Source organism: Macrobrachium nipponense, chromosome 3 (genome assembly GCF_015104395.2).
Source record: "Macrobrachium nipponense isolate FS-2020 chromosome 3, ASM1510439v2, whole genome shotgun sequence".
NCBI lineage: Eukaryota > Metazoa > Arthropoda > Malacostraca > Decapoda > Palaemonidae > Macrobrachium > Macrobrachium nipponense.
This window is the reverse complement of record NC_087202.1, coordinates 46,225,366-46,247,419: the sequence shown is the minus strand read 5'-3', so window position 1 is coordinate 46,247,419 and position 22,054 is coordinate 46,225,366. Positions and strand designations below refer to the sequence as shown.

Here is a 22,054-nt window from a genome sequence, read left to right as displayed (position 1 = left end):
GATAAATCATTTTATGCCTTCATCGTGATTTATGGTGTTCCCAAAACTCAAGCTTCTTAACAGAAGAACAAGAACACTGACTGCCTGAGTGTGATACCAAAACAGTAAATAAAAGAATATCATAGTGTAAAAAAGAAATAAATAAAAGAAAACATGCCGAAGACATGTTTGAACCATCAATGGATGGTATGTTAATCCCAGGACTCATATTTCTTTCTGCTAACTCCATAATCTCCAACTCTTCATGCAGTCATGCTCAATCCTATTCTGATTACTTTCTCTGCCTGAGGATCACTCCTGTGGTGACAGTTAAGGAGGCACTTCACATCTAAATGTTTTTTTTTATTCAAGGTACTCTGAAGGATTGTATGCTTAGTTATGTTATCGTTGTTTGTCTGAAGGATTGCATGCTTAGTTCATGTTATCGTTGTCTGAGGCTGAGCTTTCATATAGGAAATGTAACAGTAGACATCAACATCATGACCAATGCTGATCAAGATTTCAATTTCAGGGAGCCAGGACCATGATTGCCAGGCATCTTGAGTACTTATCATTTGACAATGTTTTTCATCTGATGACTGCTCTGTAATCCAAACCATCTCTGATTAGTGACAAAACCTGCTCTTCAGTGACGCTTCCCTGCTGTAATGTCTGCTCCAACAATCAAGCTTGAACACCCAGGAATCCACACAGTTACCTGTGACTGTGTTCATTTCTCATATTTGACCCTTTTCTGCTGGTAGCCATTTTTGCTACTGTAGCCGGTGCGCTATATGTAATGGATTTTCCATATTACAGTTCCACATCCATACGATCATGATCAAGCCTCCATAGGTGGTTTGCTTTACATATTTTGATAATGCCAAGATTTTGTTTCTATGCCCCAACATGTTACTTTCCAATATGTAATACATTCCACATAACATCCACATTACTATAATAAGAAAGCACATGAAATTATCCATGCACTCTCCTACTTCACATTATGTATCTAACAAATTAATAAAGCACCAAAGATGGCCAAAAGTTCTTTAAAAAAAAATAACTAATTAAAGAATTATCTTCTCAACACAATTTCAAAATTTAAATAAAATATCTTAACCTTTAGTGTAATACCTCTTAAAGCTAAAACTGGCTTTAAGCAAACCAAAACTTGAAAGCTTGCATGGCTTCCTAGGCAAGGGGTTTAAATGGCTGTTTTTCCTGTCAGTTCAGTTGGCTCTGGGCAGCAAAAGTCAAACAGTATATAAAATTTAATGTCTATTCTCATATCATCTTCCGAAGACAATCGGAAGAGCCCCTGATCAGTGACCCCTACACCTCCTTGAGGCGTTATTCATTCTCGAACAAAAACCCCTCCTAAATACGACACAGAAACCCTTCCTGCCGCCCACCTGTGTAAGGAAGGATAAGCCCCCTCCAGAGGATAGCATCCGCGCCTAGGACGGGACCAATATTGAAGAGGATGGAAAAATTCCTGGAGTTACGTCACCATGGTCGCAGCCAATGAAAACCCAGCTCCAGGTGACGCAACACACCTGAGAAGGTCAGCATGCCTCGAGCCATTCCGACGCCTGGCCGCCAGCCAATGAAAAGTCAAGTATCCTCCGGGTCCTCCAGGAGCATCCGTGAGTGCCCACACGACCATGATATAAAGAGAAGGACTCATCACCAAGGTTAAGTCCTAGCAACCATCACTGTGATAATGCCCCGGCAGATCTGGGCGAAACGTTGCATCGAGAGAGAGAGAGAGAACAATTTGTAGTAGTAGTAGCAGTGATAAAGATAATTCAATATGACTACACCAGATTTGATGATCCCCTTTGGCACATTGCTTGCCAGTTTCAGCAACACTGAGAAATCCTTGATAAGGAAAATAGGGAAGACTCTATACAAAATTAATGGAGCTGATGCAGCAATCCTTTTCAACAAGACTTGTTTAAAAGAGGGTCTACTCCCAAGATATATTCTCATATCATTCATATCTTGCTCACTTCCCTGATTGTGACCAATTATTTTACAATTTTGCTACCCAACCTTTATCAATCATTCAATCAATTCTAAATTATATATTTCTACTTATTACTTTTATTTTCCCCTGGAAAATCAATAAATGTACATCTCTTCACACTCCATAATAGTTACCTAACATGTTGCTTTTATTAACTTAGTGATACAGTACATGCTAATCATGTACCATTATCAATAATTTTTTGTTTTATTATATCAATGAATCAAAACATGATGATATTGTATGGCAGCAATTATTTTGCTGTGTATGTCTGTCTCACAATGCTCCTTGACAATTCCTCTCCTTGCATCAGATATAGAAAACAGTGCTTGGTTTAGTATGCAGTTGCTATTCCTAATTAGGAGCATGCCTGCTTACACATGTACCTTCCTTTTTGGCATCATAGTAAACAGTTCCCTTCCCTTTGATGGGTCTCAAGTTCAGCTACGGAGTTTCTATTTACTCACCTGTCTCTCCTTCAGAACAATCATGCTCACTCTTTTCATCACTGTGCCCACAGAATGGGAATGTCAACCCCCTATAAGAGCCTTCTCACTCCAATGTCTTCTCACCTGACAGAACCCATATTTCTGCTATCCTGTCTGCACTATGCATGCCCCATATCTCCTTTGCTTGAGTTACCTATGTGCCTGCTCCCAGTCCAGGTGGCCCCTTACATATTCACTTTTCTTTCACACTGCTGACTAGGAGAACTGCTCACTTCCATGTGCATCACTGCTGGTACACTACTCCTTGGCCATGGGCCAGCCAATAAATTTGTCAGTTGTCACCCGATGATGAAAAAGGTGCTCTCCTTAACAGTGACTTCTTATAATTATACACGAAAACTTATGGAGTTGGAAAAATCAGAGCAACTCCTACTGGCTGGGTGAGCATCTAGAAAAGACAGCAAAACAACACTCAGACGCCTACAGCTGCACATGCCTATTATTTGGACCAACTTCTCTAGCAATGAAAGATGTCCAATCAAGGACAGCTACAGCTTGGATGGATGAATTCACCATTATGGACTGACTGACATTCATTTCATGATCCTGTTACTTACGGCTGAACTTCCCAAGAATGGCCATGTAGGGGTAACAGAAACCATTGATCAACAAGACATACCAGGAGAGCCTGGTACAGCAGACAAGGTAAGAACTCTGTGAGAGTAGGCATAGCAACAGCCAGCACTAAAGGCAGAACAGGCACAGCAGGAAATGCTGGTGCTGACAGTGTAAAGGAGACAACAGGTACCACAGAGACAGCAGATGAAGTAGCAGTAGTAACAAGCAGAGAAAATGTAGCAGGACCAACTGACAGGAGCTGGTCACAGGATGTACATAGCTGAGGTAATGAATTAGCAAAGATGATTATGAATTGCTTCTGATAAGAAGGATAAATTGCATTTCTAACCTGTGTTAAGAAACTATATGACACTGGAATATCCACAGTTGAAATAAGGAGACTGGCAAGAAGAGAGTGGAACAGGAATGGCAATCACTAGGCAAGAAGATGTTGGAGTGGCCAGAGTCAAATAAGCAGTCTGGCCATCTGGCAGACCATGCATAGTTTGAGGCCAATGCACATCACTATAAAACTGCTGCTCCCTAACCTTAATTAAGCCCAAGGAAATCCAGAGACTGACCACAGCCCAGAAGACTTGGACATTGAAGATGCACAAAAGAAATCAGCAGACTGCTTGCCTTGTAAGATCTTCTCTAGTAGCATGACCAATAGGGTGGGTGACCACTCACGGGAGTCTTACAAGTGAGGAATGACAAGCTTTGATCATAGCAGATGTTACTGAGGTCTGTCGTCAGCAAGAACATGAAGACAAGACAACCTCTCAATGGAAAATCTTGGAGAGTTTGTTGCAGCATGCTTACAGTACACAGTCACAAATAAAATAATATCACAGCACAAACAAATGAGGTTGCAACAAAATGCATTAACACATGGCATAGAAGAAGAAAGTGCACTACATAATATAAGTGATGAAACAAAAACTCACACTTGAAATTACAAATAATTACAGAACCAATTAGTACAGGGAACAGAGCAAATTGCTACTTTACAAAAGAAAACAATTCATAAAACTTTATGAATATTCAGATTATAAATAACTAACAACAAGCAAAAGGGGATGAAACACCCTGCAGCAGTACTTCACACACAACAAATTATAGAGAACTTGAAGATAGTTACAGGTAAATAGTACCATCTTAAAAAAGGAAGAATTTAAATTTTGACAATTTATCTATTTTTGCACTTACTAATAAGAAAAAGTAGAAAATGCTGGAACAGATTAGCATCAACATATATCTAAAATACACTACAAAAAATTGGAAAAAACCTGGCTGAGGGTGGGAGAATGTGAGATTAAAAATAAGCAGCTTGCTCAATTTCTCCTAGAATGATGGTGAAGGCTTCACATTAATTTCTAAGCTTAAGCTTAGGTGTGGATAGGTAGCGAAGGCCAAGAAAGAAAAGTATCTATTGCACTAGAGGCTATAATAGAGGCAATTGAAACTAAAGAAATGCCAAGGGCACTAGGTGGGTCACTGAGATATCGCTAGCAACTTTAAAGGTAAAGTGCAATAAAATTCAAGAAAAAAATAGCTTTGTTATTGCCAAAAAAATGCTTGGTAAGAAGTGGACACTGAAGTCAGGAAGGTTACTACAGTAATACCTCAAACTTATGCGAGGTTAGGTTCCAGACCCCCCTTGAGCAAAGGGAATTTTCACATAAGTTTGGCACTTGAGCAAAGGGAATTTTCACATAAGTTTGGCACTGTCTCTAAAAAAGGGATTTTGACGGAGGAAAAATCTATTTCTGGGCAATGACCTGTGTCGCCCAGTGAAATGATTCCTTTAGCACTACCAGAGGTCCCTTGCCATTTAGTCTCTTCCTTCCTCAATATCCCTCGTCTACAGAGGAGCCGATCTAAGTCCCGCTACCCGCTACCACTACAACTAGCGCCTTTGTTTTCATTCCTTTCGATAGCACTGTTTACGCTGCATGCGTTCTTTCCTTGTGCTGTGTTTTCGCTTGGAATTCTTTCCCTTTTCATCATCATGGAATATCAAGCTTCTGCATCCAAGTTAAGTACTGCAATTAATGTTTGAGATCATTTTGAGATGGCATTTGGCAAGATAAGCCAAGTTCTTCTAGAGTTTGAACACTAAATATGACCCTAATCATGCTCCAAAATATTAAGCTAACTTTTAAATGAAATTAAAGTTACTGTAATTTAATTTAAAAGTTAGCTTAATACATTACTGTACCCTTAACAAAATAGTGGTTGGTAAAAATATATGAGTTTGTGAAGATTACATGCGTGTAGTATTTCTCTCTTCTTTCCCCCTTCAGGCCGACCAATCTATTTTTAGAAGTCTTCTCAACCACTTTCAAGAAATTTTTTATTCTGTCCTTTCTCTTTGTTCTGAAATTCCTTTTCATGAACAAATACTGCTTTTTATTTAGACTAATGTACAACTCTTAGTTATGTTGCTAACTATGAGAGACTGAGAGAGAGAGGAAAGCATTGTCTTTACATAAGTGTTAAGCCAACTTTAAATGGAATTAAAGTTACTGTACATAATTTCATTTAAAACTTAGCCCAAGAGGGAGAGGGTCGCTGAGCAATCAATGAATTTTACATAATTCTCTCTCTCTCTAATAATTTACCCTTAAAAATGAAGTAAATTATTAGAGAGAGAGAGAGAATTATGTAAAATTCATTGATTGCTCAGCAACCCTCTCCCTCTTGTCAAATTACTTGACATATTTGACACCTCTGGACTTTGAGCCTCTGGTGGAGTTAAAAAGAAAGATATGGGAAAGTATTCTTTATATGCATCATTTTGTCATTACAGTTATATTATTAATATTATTTGAAAATATTAATAAACATATAGCAGATGTACCATAAAAATTCTCTCAGTAACATAGTGAGAGATAAAGAAGAGTTGTTCTTACTTAAAAGTGAAATGGAAAGGTTATTTCTTTAAAACACTATCACATACAAATTTTGTAATTACAGTTATATTATTATTATTATTATTATCATTATTATTTTAAAATATTAATAAACACAGTACATACATGTACCATAAAAATTCTCTCATCTTAGTAAAAGAGAGATAGTTATTTTTATTATTTAATGTCATTCAATTTACACATGAAAGCTTGAAAACTTAAAAATTACATTAAAAATTAAAGAAATACTTTAGCAGGGTTTCTCCTGGATTCGAAAATGATGCATTTGCTTGTCTACGAAATATGGAGGTAGCCCTTATAACAGGCACGATTATGGCTCAAAGGCTTAGGTGGGCGGGTCATATGGCCAGGGCTCATGAGGATAGACTAATAAGCAAGATTACTCGAGGACAACCAGAGGGCAGACGACCTCCAGGAAGACCGCGCATGAGACGGTCTGATAACATAAAAAAGGTACATGACAGAGCTGGGAGTGGATGGTCCAGGGGATTATTGGGATGTTGCACAGGACCGTGGATGTTGGAAGCTTCTTGTAGCAGCGGGAAAGAGCCATGGAGGCCCGCAGCCAGTGGAGTGAGTGATAGTTATGTTCCAATGAAAAGTGTGAATTCTCGCAACTCGAAACACATAAGATTAAGGTATTACTGTAATACAAAAATCTAAACCTAGATCAATAAGACAAATTTTTTTAGTCAATTTGTGTTTTTCATAGCTAACAAACCTGAGGTCTTAACAATAGGATATTTTTCCAAGCACAGCTAGTAACCAGTGGTTATTACAATCAAAGATTGTAAGCAAAGAATCTGTGAGATCTGGCAATGCCTTCGCGTATGAGGTGAAAGCTGGTCAGAGACTACATAGCCCCGTAACGCCCAGTCTTTTCCCAACCCAAGAAAACAAATAAAAAGTATGAGAGGGGCGGCTAGAGGTGGGCAGTATACATTAAGACCTCAGGTTTGTTAGCTATGAAAAATACAAATTGATTTTAAAATTTGTCATTTGTTCATATGTGGAGCAAACCTTTGGTCTTAACAATATGATAGACCTATACTCAAAGGGAGCTATAGACATCCTAAACCGGCTGGGAGTTAACCACCTGACCACCTCCTAGAATGAAACGAGTTCTAAAGGAGGTGGACGACTGCCCGTTATAAGATAGATATATACTGATATCTACAACTCAGTCATACAATGATATATGAGCAGATTCATAGCATTTAAGGGACTAAAGAAATTTCTGATTATTAAATAACAAACCATATACTAATCACAGAGGTCTGTTATTACTCCTGATCCCCCTTGCTAAAGAGGAGTATTTGCTACTGAATAGAGGGTTTGATTATTCATAAATATAATCAGTTAACAACTATCAGTATGGCTACAGTACTCACCTGTATCAGACCAGTCCAGCATATGATGTGTTTATTCCTCAACCTGCCCACAAGAAGAAGAACGGAAAAAAGAGAAAGAAAGAGACCAGCCCACTCACTCATTCTCACTTCCACACAATCACCATAGGTAAGATACAAAACAGCCCGGTCAAGGACAATGGATGAGCTACACCACTTGTTGGGCAGCCACCACAGGACCCAGGGAAAACGTGTCTATAGACCTGTGGCAACATCTCTCAGATAAAAAGAGGTGAATGGGAATTGGCGTAACCAAGTACCAGCGTTCAAAACTCTACGAACAGCAAAATTTTTCTTGAAAGCCAGAGAGGAACTTATACCTCTGACATCATGCACTCTAGCCTGCACAGACTCAGTGACAGAAACATCAAGAGATGAATAAGAAATGGTATTCTTCGAGACCTCTTTCTTTGATGTACCCAACCTAGCAAAAAGTCTGCGACACCCCAGTCTGAGATGTCGAGTCCTTTTGAGATAGTAACACAGGGTTCTTACAGGACACAAGAGCCCTTGTGGGTCATTATCCACAAAGTCATTCAAAGATGGAATGGAAAATGAGGTAAATCTGTCATCATGTACCAAGGGATTCTGGGTCTTTGTCACGAATTCTGGGACAAACTTGGTCACTGACCCCCAATCCCTAGTATGCTTCACATCATAACTAAGGCCATGAAGCTCTCCCACTCTCTGTCTGACGAACGACACAATGGCTCAAAAGGAGCACTAGTGAAACTCCTCAGGACAAGTGAAATATCCCATGCAGGAGGCTTAAGTTCCCTTGGAGGACAGGTCTGTTCAAAACCCTTGAATAACAAGATCTCCCAGGATGAGATGTCTACACCTCTCAGGCATAAAACCAAGGCTAAAGCCACTCTGTAGCCTCTGATCACAGAAACCAAAAGGCCTTTCTCATCCCTGAGGAAGACCAAAATATCTGCTACACGTTGAACAGAGGTCTTGAGTGGCGAGAAACCACGTCGACAATACCAGTCACAATAGATTGCCCATTTCCCTTGGTAGACTGCAGAAGAGGACTTCCTGAGAGAGTTGGACATATGTCTTGCTGTCTCCTGAGAAAACTCTCTCGCTCAGAGGAGATACTTGATAGTCTCCATCTGTGAAGAGACAGGAACTCTACCAACTGGTGAAACCTTTCGATGTGAGGCTGGCAAAGCAGTTGCCCCCATGGGGGAATCTCTCTTGGGACTTCTGAACGCAGAAAGAGAAGGTCCAAAAACCATTCTGCCTGTGGCCACAGAGGAACCACTAATGTCATCCTGAGGTTGTGAGAACTCATCACCTATGCCAAATATAAATTTGCATCATAAGTAGATAATTACTTATGACTTTTTGCTATTTATTTTTTACTTGAGTTTCTTAAGGTGGTAGGAAGGACTTATAATTTTCAGAGATGTCTTGTTTATTTAAATACTTGGTACTCTTTAAGTGTCCTTCCTGCGGCTGTTAAAGGTTGTTTAACCATTTGACTGACGCCCCCTCCTTTTTGTTCTTCTAAACCTACGTGGTCAAGTAACAACAGAGGAGGATAGAGGAGGAACAAGAATTTACTGGTAACCAAACCTCAAGGAAAATCAGGCCTTTGTTAACCATGAGGAGCATATTCTTGGTTTCCCATTTATATTGAGAAAGCATGCATCTTATGCATTGTTAAAAGATACTCGTCCGGATCCCAGGCATTTCTCATCATTATGGATACAAGGAAATTATTCTGCATTCGCCATCATCAGTCTTCATGCCTCGATTGATACGGTGAGTACAAAGCATATGTAGGGTAGTTATGTTTCTGGTAACTGTATTCAGTCTCCAAAGCCTTTGTGTTGCCTCTATATAAATAATCCTTCCTCCTTGCCATAATTTAATATTAATTAAGTTTTATTTATGTGATAAGTTCAGCTGAAAGTGTTCTTGTCCTTATTTCAGTGATTTGCCATTACACCCTTTCCTGTGGGGCACTTTGTACATTGATTATTACTAATGGATTGGTAAGACTCTTAAACTGTTTAAATCTAACATGTTTATGTTGCTTGTTATAAATTTGACATAGTTTTATATATTTCATTACATTGATAATTTAAGGCTAAAACACTTCTTTCAGGATATGTACTATATTATCCAGACTCTAATCAGGTTTCCATAGTCTGGCGGTTTTTTCCTTCCATAACTGATTGGTTATTTTAGCCCTCATTTTACTTACAGCAAGTAGCTTATGAAGTTTATTGCTTCACAGCTTTTTAAATACAGTATACTTTAATTTTTCTATACTGCTATTATTAAATGGTGGTACGTATATTCTTCTATCAAATAAACTTCATACCTCATGTTCAGCAAAACATTTATATTCTGTCATAGTTTTATAACTGTTTTCTTTCCTAACAGCCTTTATTACATACAGACAAGGAAGAAAAGCTGATACTGAGCCAGGAAGATACCCTTAGATTCCGAATCTTAAAAATACATTAATTTAAAGATGTTGTCTTGATTACCTGATAGTTAATATTGCATAATGTTCTGTTGCATTAATTAGTTGTAATTACACAATAGCACAGTTTCTTTGCTAAATAAAATTTTGTTTGTATAAATAGTATAATTTTGTATTCCTGGTATTAGGCCAAATGCTTCATATTATGAATTTGCAGCTTATCCTTTTTAGCACTTGATGGATCAGGCAAAATGGAGGGAAGGGATACACCTCTAGGTTATCCCAAGGGTGTTGGAAGGCATACTCTGCCAGGGCTAGAGGATCCGGGACCACCGAACAATTAACTTCCAATTTCTTGTTGTAGCGAGTTGCAAAGAGGTCTAACATAGGCCTCCCCCAAACCCGAAAAAGCCTGTCCACCACGACTTGATGTAGAGACCACCCTGTGCCCAGGATCTAGTTCCGATGGCTCAACTTGTCGGCGACAACATTCCTTTTGCCTGGGATGTACCTTGCTGAGAGTTCCACAGAGTTGTCGATCGCCCACTGATGTAGCTCGACTGTCAATGAATGGAGGTGGTAAGACATCAGAACCGTCTCTTCCATGCTCCAAACACCTTGACAAGGTCCCCTACATGAGCACCCCAACCTGTGAGAGGAGCATCCAAAAACAGAAGAAAGTCTGGTGGGAGAGAATTTAGGGGGGGACACCTACTAAGAGATTCTGATCGTCAAACCACCAATGAAGGTTTTTCCTCACCTCTTCGGACGGAGGAACTCTCTGAAGAGGGGAATCTCCTGCTGGGGACCAGAAGTGTTTATCTCCACTGTAGGGATCGAAGATGGAGACGACCATGAGGGACCAGCTTCTCGAGGGAAGACAAAATCCCCCGAAGAACCTGCCACTGGTGAGCCAGCTGTTCTGGCTGTGAAAGGAAATTGCATGCTACCACTCACAACTTCTCTAACCTCTGATCTGAAGGAGACACTCTTGACGCTGCTGTATCTATCACCATACCTAGATAAATGACTTTCTGACTGGGATCCAGATTTGACTTTTCTAGGTTCACTACAATGCCCAACTCTGAACAAAACCGAAGAAGACGATCTCTGTCTTACAACAGCTTCTTCCTGGAGCTTGCTAAGACCAGCCAGCCATCAAGATATCTCAGCAGGTGAATCCCTTGAGCCCATGTCAAGACCAGGGAGAAGACCCTTTTGAACACCTGAGGGGACGTGGTTAGCCCAATGCAAAGAATCTTAAACTGGAATATTTTCTCTCCAAGGGTGAAGCAAAGAAACTTTCTGGACAAAGGATGAATAGGAATCCGGAAGTAAGCGTCCTTCAGGTCTATTGACAGTAAAAATTCATCCCTCACTGCTGTCAACACCATCCTGACAAAATGATTAAAAGTGGAAAGATCAATTACCGGCCTCCAGTCACCTTTGGTACCAGAAAAATGCGACTGTAAACCCCTGGAGAAGGCAGCATTACTTCCTCTATCACACCCTCATCCAGCATCTTCAACACTTCCCCCCGAAGAGCTAAGAACTTCAGAGAATTGTATGGGTACGTCTGACCGAGCAAAGGACTGTCCACGAGAGGGGGAGAGAAGTCGAATGGTAGAAGATATCCCACCAGCAGAACATCTAGTACCCATTTCCCCGCTCCATAATCTCGACACTTGGCCCACTGGCCCACCAGGCATCCCCCTACCTGTGGCAAAAGAGAGAGAGAGAGGTGCCCACACTATTGACGACCACCTCGGCCCCTTCCCCTAGATCCCCTTCCAGGTTTGTAAGGACGTGATTGAAAGGGATGCTGTTTCTTAGACTTAGCCTGAGAGGAGGACTGAGGGGCCCTAGCCGAACCCCTAGGAGACTAGACAGGCGAAGATCTCCCTACTTGTTTCTGAGGGGGAGGAGAAGGAGGACAATGGAAACGTGCTACCGACTTTGAAACTGCTTGGTGGACCAACCTGTCCTTGGTATCAGCTTGTTGCCGATCAATTGCATCTTCCAACACTATCCTAGGGAACAGGAATTGAGAATCCAAAAGATTCCCATTCCAAAGTGCCGATAAGGACTCAGAATCTGCTGAGCCTGCCACCTTTGACAAAGCTACATCTCTCCTAGCTAGCAGAAGGTTAGCTCATAACTTAGCACTAAGATGGGTCAGATAAGAGTGAGCCTTACCCCTAGACTGTAACAGCCTAGCGAGGGAAGATGAACTTACTAATCCCTCTGGCAACCTATCAGAAGCGATCCTGGCTATCACTGTTGACCATAAGTCTAGCCATGAAACCGTCTGCAAAATGGAAGCAGCTGTAGACTCCACAGCCAAGGATTCCTGAAATGACCAAGAAGGACCTTCTGACCTAACCTGCTCTAAGGTTAAACCAGGCCTGAGATGAATCACATCTGGGTTTAGGTGACGAGGCATCAGATGAACTGAATTGTTTGAATAATACTTCCTATGCTGTGTAAGAGGAGGAAGGAACTTGGACAACCCCTTCGAATGCAGAGCCATCCCAGTCCAACACCAAAGCGTTCACATGCTGTAAGATGGACTGGGCATGACCCAACAGAGGAAGCTCAAGAGAAGACTTGGGGTCATGACTGGCACCCAGCAAGGCTTCCAAACAACTAAGTGTGATTGAAGACTGACCCTGCGTCCTACTTTCGAGATTATTGAACCCACAAATGAGATCAACAACATCCAAAATGGAAGACAAAAACTCTTTTGACTGTCTCCCTCCTCCTGCTCCGGCAAAGGAGACTGATGATGTGAAGAGGCAAGTGTAGCAGACGACTCTCTAGAGAGTCCAGCCTTCTGGTTATCAAAGGCAAGAGAGACACCTCTAACACTCGGAGAACCAGGTACTGAAAGCTATTGATTGTCCACCAACAACAACACTAGATACTGATCCCTGCTCAAACCTCGTCCAGATTCGTGCGAAGAACCAGGTACACCACCGGAGAGATGATCATGTAAACGTAAGTCAGGCGAAGCATGTACACCTTCATGTTCGGAACAGCGTACACCGCGGTGTGACGATATGAGTACACATCCATTAGGCATCGATCGAGCCTGATTCCGTGACAGAATGTGAACAAAGCGAGCTTCTTGCAGGTGAACAATTGTCTGGATCAAGACCTCTATCAGGAGAACGAGGAACCCGTCCTTGGACCACGTCTTTGTCGACTGAAGAATCTCTATGCAACCTTAGACCTATTGATCAGAACTTTGTCATATTTATGACAACGAACTGGCACGGAGTTAGATGAAGGAGAGGCATTTCCAATCCCATCCTCACGTACATGCAAGCCAGAGGTACGTCCGTGTACAGAAGACAAAGCCTCCACACTCAAATTGTTCACGAACACGTCCAAGTGGAGAGACATGGACGTGACAGGAAGACATCGATAGATTACCAGTATTCACAGAGGAGATCTGGCCAAGCGGCAATGGAGAGGAAGACTTCTTCCTGCAGGCTCCACTGCCAGAACCACGAACACTAACCTGAGATGGAGAAGAACAATCATGAGGGGAAGTAGAAGAGCTCCTCTTGGTAGAGCAACCACGGACGTGCATGGGAGAGGCACAGACGTGAGATGAAGGCAAAACACTCCCTCTGCTCGAAGGCGGCGAAATCGTCAAGTCTTTGACCCTCCAACGTCTCATGCAATGACGATGAGGCTGCGATGGAGGCGAAGAAGGATGAGAGTCAATTCTTCCCTACGAGATCTCTTAGCGCCAGGGGGTGGAGACAAGGCCTTCCATTTAACAGTCTTCTATGAAGCACATTCAGAGAACTTCTCTTCAAAAACCAGCCTCTTGAAGACTGCCTCAAGCAAAGCCGTGGACGGATCTAGAAGGGATGACGTCACAGCGGCAGGAGGATTAGCGGCTGTTACCACTGATGTCATGGAACAAGTGGATGCTGGGAGTGAAGTGATGACCTCCTCAAGACCAGCACTAGTCAACAGCTTCCCTGGCGGAGCTGACCCACAAGATGGCTGCCCTCAAGACCCAGCATAGGTGAGACCAGGGGGAGGAGGGAGAACAGATGGAACTTGAGGGGTACGGGCCTCCATGAAATGCGACAACAAACCCTCCAAGGAGGGTGAATCCTGTAGCCCAAGCGACACCCAAATCGCTGCCATTTTGGATGACTCCGAATCTGAAATAAAAGAACACTATGATGAAGCCTCCACACCCCCAGGGAGGAGCTACATCGCACATAAAACCAGCCTGTGGAACTCCCGATACTTCCATTGACGAATCCATGGAAGAAAAGGAAGGAGACACAGGAACACCAGAATTAGCATTATACGAAGGAGAAGGAGCAGCCGAATCTTCCTGAAGAGATGACGAAAATCTCTCCCAAGAAGGAAGTCGAAACTCTGCGATGCTTCTTCTTATAAAATAACTTTGCACTGATTTGACACAATACAAAAATTAGCTCTGCACCTACTGCAAGTTGTATGCGGATCTATAGCCATAGAAGCCAAAAATCTCGAGCACGGGAACCCTCAAATGCCCGGGCACATACGCTGGCGAGGACGTGGAGACTCGGAGGAAGCCATAACCCAAAAACACACACACACACACAACACACTGAAAGAACAGAATACAGGCAAGGCAATGAAAAACAACCGGCTTGGAAGGAGAACAAAGTGTAAGTGTCTATTCTCCAAGGTGGTTAGGAAAAGACTAGGCATCACAGGGTTATGTGCAGTCTCTGACCAGCTTTCACCTCGTACATGTAGGCGTTGCCAGATCTCACAGATTCCTTGCTTACAATTTTTTACTGTAATAACCGGTTACCAGCTGCGCTTGGAAAAATATCCTATTGTTAAGGCCAAAGGTTTGTTCAGCTTATGAACAAATGGAGAAATATTAGCCTACTGTCAATATTATGAGTAATAATTTCCTTGGTTCTGTATCTCAATAGTATTTTATATACGGATGCAACAGTCATTGCAAAAATAAAACTTGATTTTCTTCCAAAATGAAGAAACACCAGACATTAAAAACAATCTCAAGCCACACAGCTTGCTTCTATAATTTAGTTGCAGAGGGAATGAATGTGTCATTCATCACCAAGGTGGAGTTAGACTACTTTTGTTGGGGCCCCTTTTTGATGGCTACCACCATCAATTTTATTTCTATGGCTATGGGATAGAAGTCAAGGGATTTTTCTCCAGAATACATCTCTGGCTCTTAACTGCTTTACCCTCAAAGGCTGACTGACCTTGGGAAAAAAGTTTAAATTTCTCAGATGTACCAGATTGCATTAGTACATCTCACCTGTGTTACAGCTCTTCCCGTTAACCACAGTACACCCCAGTTATAAAAATTTACCTAATGGTACTGAAGGATTTTTCTTGATAATCATAATTCCATAACCCTACTAAAAAATATGCTTACAAATAAATTCCATAAACATATATTGTGTTGCAACTGGTTTCATGATCTTTTACCCCCTAACCTACAAATACTGGTTCTTCAAGGTTTTTAGTAACAATATAAAAAATTATACATAATGGTAACAGACTGCTGTTGTAAATTTATGATTAAAGGATCAATACTAATTTCTACATTGTTATTTGACAGTGAATTTCTGCCAAAGTAACTGTATTTCATCCTTTTACTGCTATTATGAATGCTGTCTACTTATATACAGGTAAAAACTATCCAATATGTAATGTGTAAAAATGTACAATAGGTATTTAAAGTCACTGAAGTGTCTCAAAACCAGTCAATAATACTTTGTAGGCTTTAAACAATAATTAAAGTTAAACAATAATTAAATTTAAAATTTGTTAGATCATGCATAATGACATGCAGGATAAGCATTATTTTGCAGTTATTACCATAAATTGGATGCTTGTTTGAATCATGCTTATAATGTATGTGGTGTTTCATACAGTATTTGACTCTTTACAGCATTCCAGTATGTAATGCTCACCAAAGATGTTCACCACTGTAACTGAATTTATCTCCTAAAAGTTTTATTTCCAAACTTCTTCAGGACACTTGTGATTTTACTTTGTTTTGAAACTAAAGTGACTGTCCAAAAGAAGCTAAATGACCTATTAAACATAAATCACTTAAAGCAGCTTCTACATTCCCCCTCATCATGTTAGTGTGATGAAATGATACTATACCTTTGCTCCAAGAAGTATCCCCCAAAACCTGCATTAAGAATTGAAACAAATTAAATAAATGAAAAAAAGGAATTAAAAGTAAAATTAAAGAAATATGAAAAGGAAACCATCACCATCTAGAAATGAGTGGGGTAACTAAGACAATTATTCTTTATTTAATATAATCAGCTCAGTAATACTATTAAAAGGTAGTTGATTATAAACACTAAGTATTAAAAGAATAAAAAGTTAGTCTTTAATTTAAAGAATATTTTTAGAAACATGTAATAAACATTGGAAACTATATTTCTCATTATTGTTTGGCTCATACAAACCCGTTAATCAAATATATCTATCCTATTTGTCATGACTGTTTTCAAGGGTCACCCACCTTGTCTATCAGAAAGAGTATAGTAGTCTATCAAAGCATGAATCACTTCTTTGCACCTGGTCCCAACCACTAAACTCCTTTATTGTTATTCTATAGTGCTGTTAACAACTCTTTTCATAGTTCCCTAGTTGTTTACTTTGCAGAGGATTGCTATATTCAATCATAACTACAGTACAGCAATTCATTTCCTATTCACCCACTACATCATTTATTTCAGCCCTTCTTCACTATACTGCATCCAGCATGTGATTAAACAGTGATCTCTGAATTTAGTAGGCCCCTTCCATTCTCTTGGATTGTCTCCTGCATCACTGGCTATACAAGGTGCAACTACATATGTAATCAACCTTTGATTACCCTGAGAATGTACTTCTTTTAGTGTCTGCTTCATTCCCATGTATGATTCCTGTGCTGTACATACTGTACATGATTACATTTTCTGTTTTCATTTGTTATTGCTTTAGTAAAAGTTTTAAAGCTAAGAAGTGAGTTCCTGTTGACATTAACTATATACACTGGTCCCTTTTTTTGCAGGGGATGGGTACGGGTACCAGACTCCCCTGCAAATAGCTAGAACCCATGAATAGTTGAAACCCCTAAAAAACATTTAAAACTGCCTAGTATTTTGTTAGTTAAAACTCAAAAAAACCAACTAAAAATTTTTATACCTAGTTTTTTTTTATAGTTTTATCACAAAAAGTGCATTTTATGATGAGTGATAAACAATTAACAGGAATTTGTGGATATCTCTCATAGAAAAATACTGCAAATAGGCAAACTTTATTCAAATAATGGGGATATATGTTCAGAGAGAAATCCATAAAGACGTGAGCCGTAAATGAAGTCAATGAATAAGGGGGGGTTTACTATTCTGCCTTTTCCTTTTTTGGTTCTTGCACTGCTGAGAAAAGCAACTGTACAGTAATGTTTTTGCTTCTTTGCTTGTTTTTGATTTTAGGTAATTTTTATAATCACCTTTTCATTTATATTAATTTGCATATGTTTTCATGCAGACTTTTTGGTTAGTATTAATTGCATTTTTTGGGATTTATATATTTTTACAGCTTTTTTTAATGTTGCTGAGATCTGCTAGAGCTGTGATCTAATGTTTATTTTTAATTTAACTTGTGTGAATTTGCTAAAGCATTACTGTTCCTCAACATACTTGTCAGTCTTCCAGGTAATGCCTATCACATCTTTCTGTCATCCCTTGATAAAGACCCTCACCTTCTCTGGCAGTTGTGGCCAGGTTAGTTTGTAACTTCTCACCATAAGACATGCCACAAGTGGTTGCCTGATCAGAGGTTATGTTGTATTCAGAGAAAAAATGACAAAGGGAGATGATCAAGAGTACTTATACTGATGTGTCTATTGTTGTGCCTTCCTTGGAGTCTTTGGTCTCTAGGTAGACAACTAAGTGGTCTTCATCTTTAGCTAAGGTGACGGATAGCCAGTCCTCAATAATTTATCACCCCAGCCCTCAGTCTCTTCCTGCTCTTTTATGCTGAGCCCACAACCTTAGCTGAGCACTCCTCTTCTTGCCCACTGACCAACTTGATAATGCCTGGCATATCCACTTTTCTTCTGACTTGTCTTTCCAATTAGCCCACTACAAGCTACACTAACTTTACATCTCTTATCCACCAACTGGTCAATTAAATGCCACACCTAAAGACCTGTCTGGCTCACTGACAAGTCTGCTCGCCTGTCTGCCAATCACTTGACCTTTGCACTGCCTAATGACTGACCTACATGTTTGATTCCTGCTCTGTCTGACACCTGTCCTGCTTATGGTCCCTCCAATGAGGATTTGCATATAGCTCAGCTGAAGGAAACTTTCCTTGCAAAACTGACCTTGAGGAAATATAACTGAAGTATGTTATTAATGAGGTAATGTCTGCCATGCTGCCTCCTCATGCAGTGACTGCTCCTCTTCCTATGACTAAAACACCAAGCACCTGCCACACTGACTGAAACTGTTTCTACTTATGTTTACTCCTGTACATGTGGCTGTGATAATGTCTCTGCTTGAAGCTATTTCATGCTCTGGTCCTATTGATAATTATCATAACATACCCTGGTCCTATTCATTGATTATCAAAACATATGAGTTCCAAGACCATGACTGCTATTGATGCAGGTCAACAACTGCCAGCCATGACTGTGAAAGTGACTGCTCCTGGAGCAGTGTGTGATGAGAACTATAGAGCCAGCAACAGAGGAGAGTGTAGGACTGTGGTTATCAATCCCAATGGTGCCATTGAGTTGTATCAAAAGGAGTTTATCTAGCATATTCAGTCTTCATAGACACCAATCAGTCCAAGCTCTCTGCTTCAGGGATGGTCTCATTTCTCAATGAAGAGGTTGTTGTGTACCTCTGTATCCTTCATGGATTTTCCTCCAGTGATATATCTTTACAAGTACCTTTGAGATCATCATAATATTTGATGAAGAAACAGTCATTGTAACTAGAGATTAATCTGTTTCCTGTGACCCTACTGAGGAAGCCAGCTGATCAACAAACTATGGCACTGAAAACTCCTATGGAACCATAAAGAGTCCCAAACCTTGCTGAAGACACATTCAATGCCTGCCAAGAGGGCATGATTCAACTAGCCAAAAGACTCATGTTTTCTGACAAGGAAGACTGTTCAGATAACCTTGGACACAGGGTGGGGCTTCCTTTCTGCAAGTTCTTTACTGGGTTTGCTCTGCTCAGTGGCCTATAAAACCCAAGAGGGCTGCAGCTGCCTTGGAACTGACAAGTAACTGCATCAATAAGGATGACTCTACTAACTGTCTTAAACCCAGTGATGGCCACTGGTGTCTCTGATACTTGTTGAATGGGGTTACGGGTATAAGGACGAGATACTAGCAGGGGGTGTCCACAGTTGCCTGTTTCTAATTACGTATTTGTGGTGCTTGATGCAACAGGAGGTTGGAGATCAATCCATGACTATCCAGCTGAGTTTGTTCAGGTAGTCTGTATAGGAAGTCTGTATAACAATCCACCAACAGGATACTTTCTAGCATCCATGGTTTTCAAGGACATGTACTTTCACACCCCTATCAATCCAGCATCAAGAAATATGTTAATTTTATTTGCTTCATTTGGGTATTCAAGTTTACAGTCCCATGTTTCAGTTTGGCAACTGCTCCACATCTCTTTAGCCTAACCTTACCACTAGTGGAAGCATGGGCACATCAGACTGGTAAAGGACTTTGAATATACTTTAATGACTGGATAGTGACTGTGACACTAGCAGAATCAAAACGACATTCAGTCATTGATAAACAAAGAGGTTAATCTTACCCAACAGAGTTCTGGAACAGGAGACTGTAATCCATGAGCCATTGATTCCTATAAAGTTCAAATTCTCTATTCACACGGTTGTAATACACGATTTGACATCTTGTGTTACTGGGGACACCAATTCCACACAGCCTGTTCAACACAGTTCCACCTGCATCACTCTAGAACATGGTCAGACATGACTCTACAAACTGACTACTTAGTCAGGGGATGTTCATAGGGATCTTTTATAGTGGGAAGACTCCAGATACCTACTAGTGCTCTTACTGTTTATAACAAGTGAATCAAGATTGCAGCACACCTACTGGATCATGATGGGACAAGATCTTAGACATTCAAGGATAGAAGTAACCACATTAACTTCCTCAAGCAAAAGGCCATCTCAGGCTTCCAATAATTTATTAAATTCTTAGAAGAAAAACAGTGTGTGATGACTGGAAATTCAACCACAGTACATACTTACAAAATAAGGATTGTTCATTCAAAGAAGTTACAATTGACAGCACAGTCTCCTGGTTTGTGATAAGCCTGATCAACAAGATTGCATTGTACTTTTCAGCTTACCCAAATACAGCAGTCTGGAGGATATACGATGTTACATAGTTGGGACAACCTCAACACCTATGCTTTTCCTATGTTTGGCCTCATCATGCACAAACTGCAAATGTTCTTTACTTCTGATAACATACAGATAATTCTAATAGACATTATTTTCAGGGTTTATGGTTCTATTAGCTAAGGTGGCAGGGAGTCCTGGAATACGCTCAAGTACCTTCATAGTCACATATTCCACAGCAGCCTAGGCAGCCACTGTTTTCATGAATGGAGGTTATCCAGCAAGGCCTTAGAGAAAGAGGTTTATTGAAAGAGACATTTGTAACCATCTCATGGTCTTAAAAGACTTCAACTAGCAACCTCTACCAGGAAAAATAGGGCTGATTCTGTAATTGCTGTAAAAGAAGGTAATTGAGCTGATCAACTTCATTAGTCTTAAGTAACGATTTCTAATCTTGGCAAAGAAGTTGTTGTTCTCCACCATGATGGGATAAACATCCGTTCCTCTCACAGTCTTTGAACTTCATGGCTTCAACCTGGATTGTACAGTTAAGACTCATCCAGCATTTCAAGAAGAATTTTTTTGTGAGTTATTCCTTTCAAGCTACTGAAGGATGTTTCATTGCTGGACCTCATGGCTAATGACTTTAGGGGCAACACCACCAAGCTGCTCTTTTTTTAAGGTCAGAGGAAGAATCATCTCAAGAAGAACATGGTCTTCTGATGGCTAGGGCAAGTGATTTTGTTAGCCTACTGTATAAGATGGATGGCATGGCTGATCAGGGAATGGAGACTCATGAAGTCAAGACACTTCTTCTGTTGTTTATAAGCATACATGAGAATTATCCGCTATTTTACATTTAAGTATCTGTCAATGCCCAGCCTTACTCAGCTGGTTAAACTAGTTATTACTAATAATAACAATGATAAAAGGACTATTACTTGTCATCAGATTCTATCAAGTCTAAATTCTACCATCTGTTATGAGCTATTTGTCTCTCAACTGATAAAGAATACAGTTCTGCTAAATATTGTTGGAAGGAAATTAAGCTCTACTTTTTCCTGAACTTCACAAATTTAAATCTCAAATGTTTCTTTCACCATTACCAAGTTAAAAGTAAATGTGAGTTTGAAATAATTTCAATAGTATATATAATACTTTTAATATGAAACTTTTTCATACAAACCCACTACTTATAATTAGTCCTTGCACAAGCAACAAAATTGCTCCATCCCTCTTTAAAAGAAAACAGCAGTAGCCTGTAGTATTGAGCATGTGGGAGTTTATCCCTGGTTCACAGGCACCAAAAACAGTCATTACTCATGCTGTCTGATCTGAGAGTTGACAGCTGGGAAACAAGAACCCACATTATATAAGTATAATTCTTAAAGGTTTGCAAATCTATACTAACATATAATTGTGTATTAGTATGTCCATACTCCACTTCAGATCCAATACTGTGCTCCATAGAGTCTCTAATTTAGCAGAAGGCAGTACTTATCTATTAATAGTGATTGACAATATTGGAAAGAATGCCAAACTATGCTTGGCACCTCCATCTGTGTGCCAAGAAACCTGTGTCAATATAAAGATAAAACTAAAAAATACAGAGGCTGAAAGAACTTTGACATTGTGGATAAGAGCTGTAACTATTTACTAATAGAAATAAATATAAATCTGTTAAGATTTAACTAGTTCAGATGTTGTTCCACTTTCTTCAAAGTGGACATATATTATTACTGATTTACCCAGCCAGCTAAATTGCTACAGAGTCTGGC

At 40.1% G+C, this 22,054-nt stretch overlaps 1 protein-coding gene across 4 annotated transcripts in view; it reads right to left on the bottom strand.

The window, feature by feature from the left end:
* The window catches only part of LOC135221733 (WD repeat-containing and planar cell polarity effector protein fritz homolog), a 248,545-nt gene that overhangs the window by 7,499 nt on the left and 218,992 nt on the right, over positions 1-22,054 (bottom strand). For 3 of the 4 annotated variants that reach the window (XM_064259528.1, XM_064259530.1, XM_064259529.1), the window contains exon 11: positions 16,038-16,065. The exons of the other annotated variant lie outside the window; for it this stretch is intronic. In XM_064259528.1, the coding sequence (XP_064115598.1) occupies positions 16,038-16,065 (28 nt within the window). The remainder of the gene's footprint in view (positions 1-16,037; positions 16,066-22,054) is intronic. 4 annotated transcript variants of the gene reach the window in all.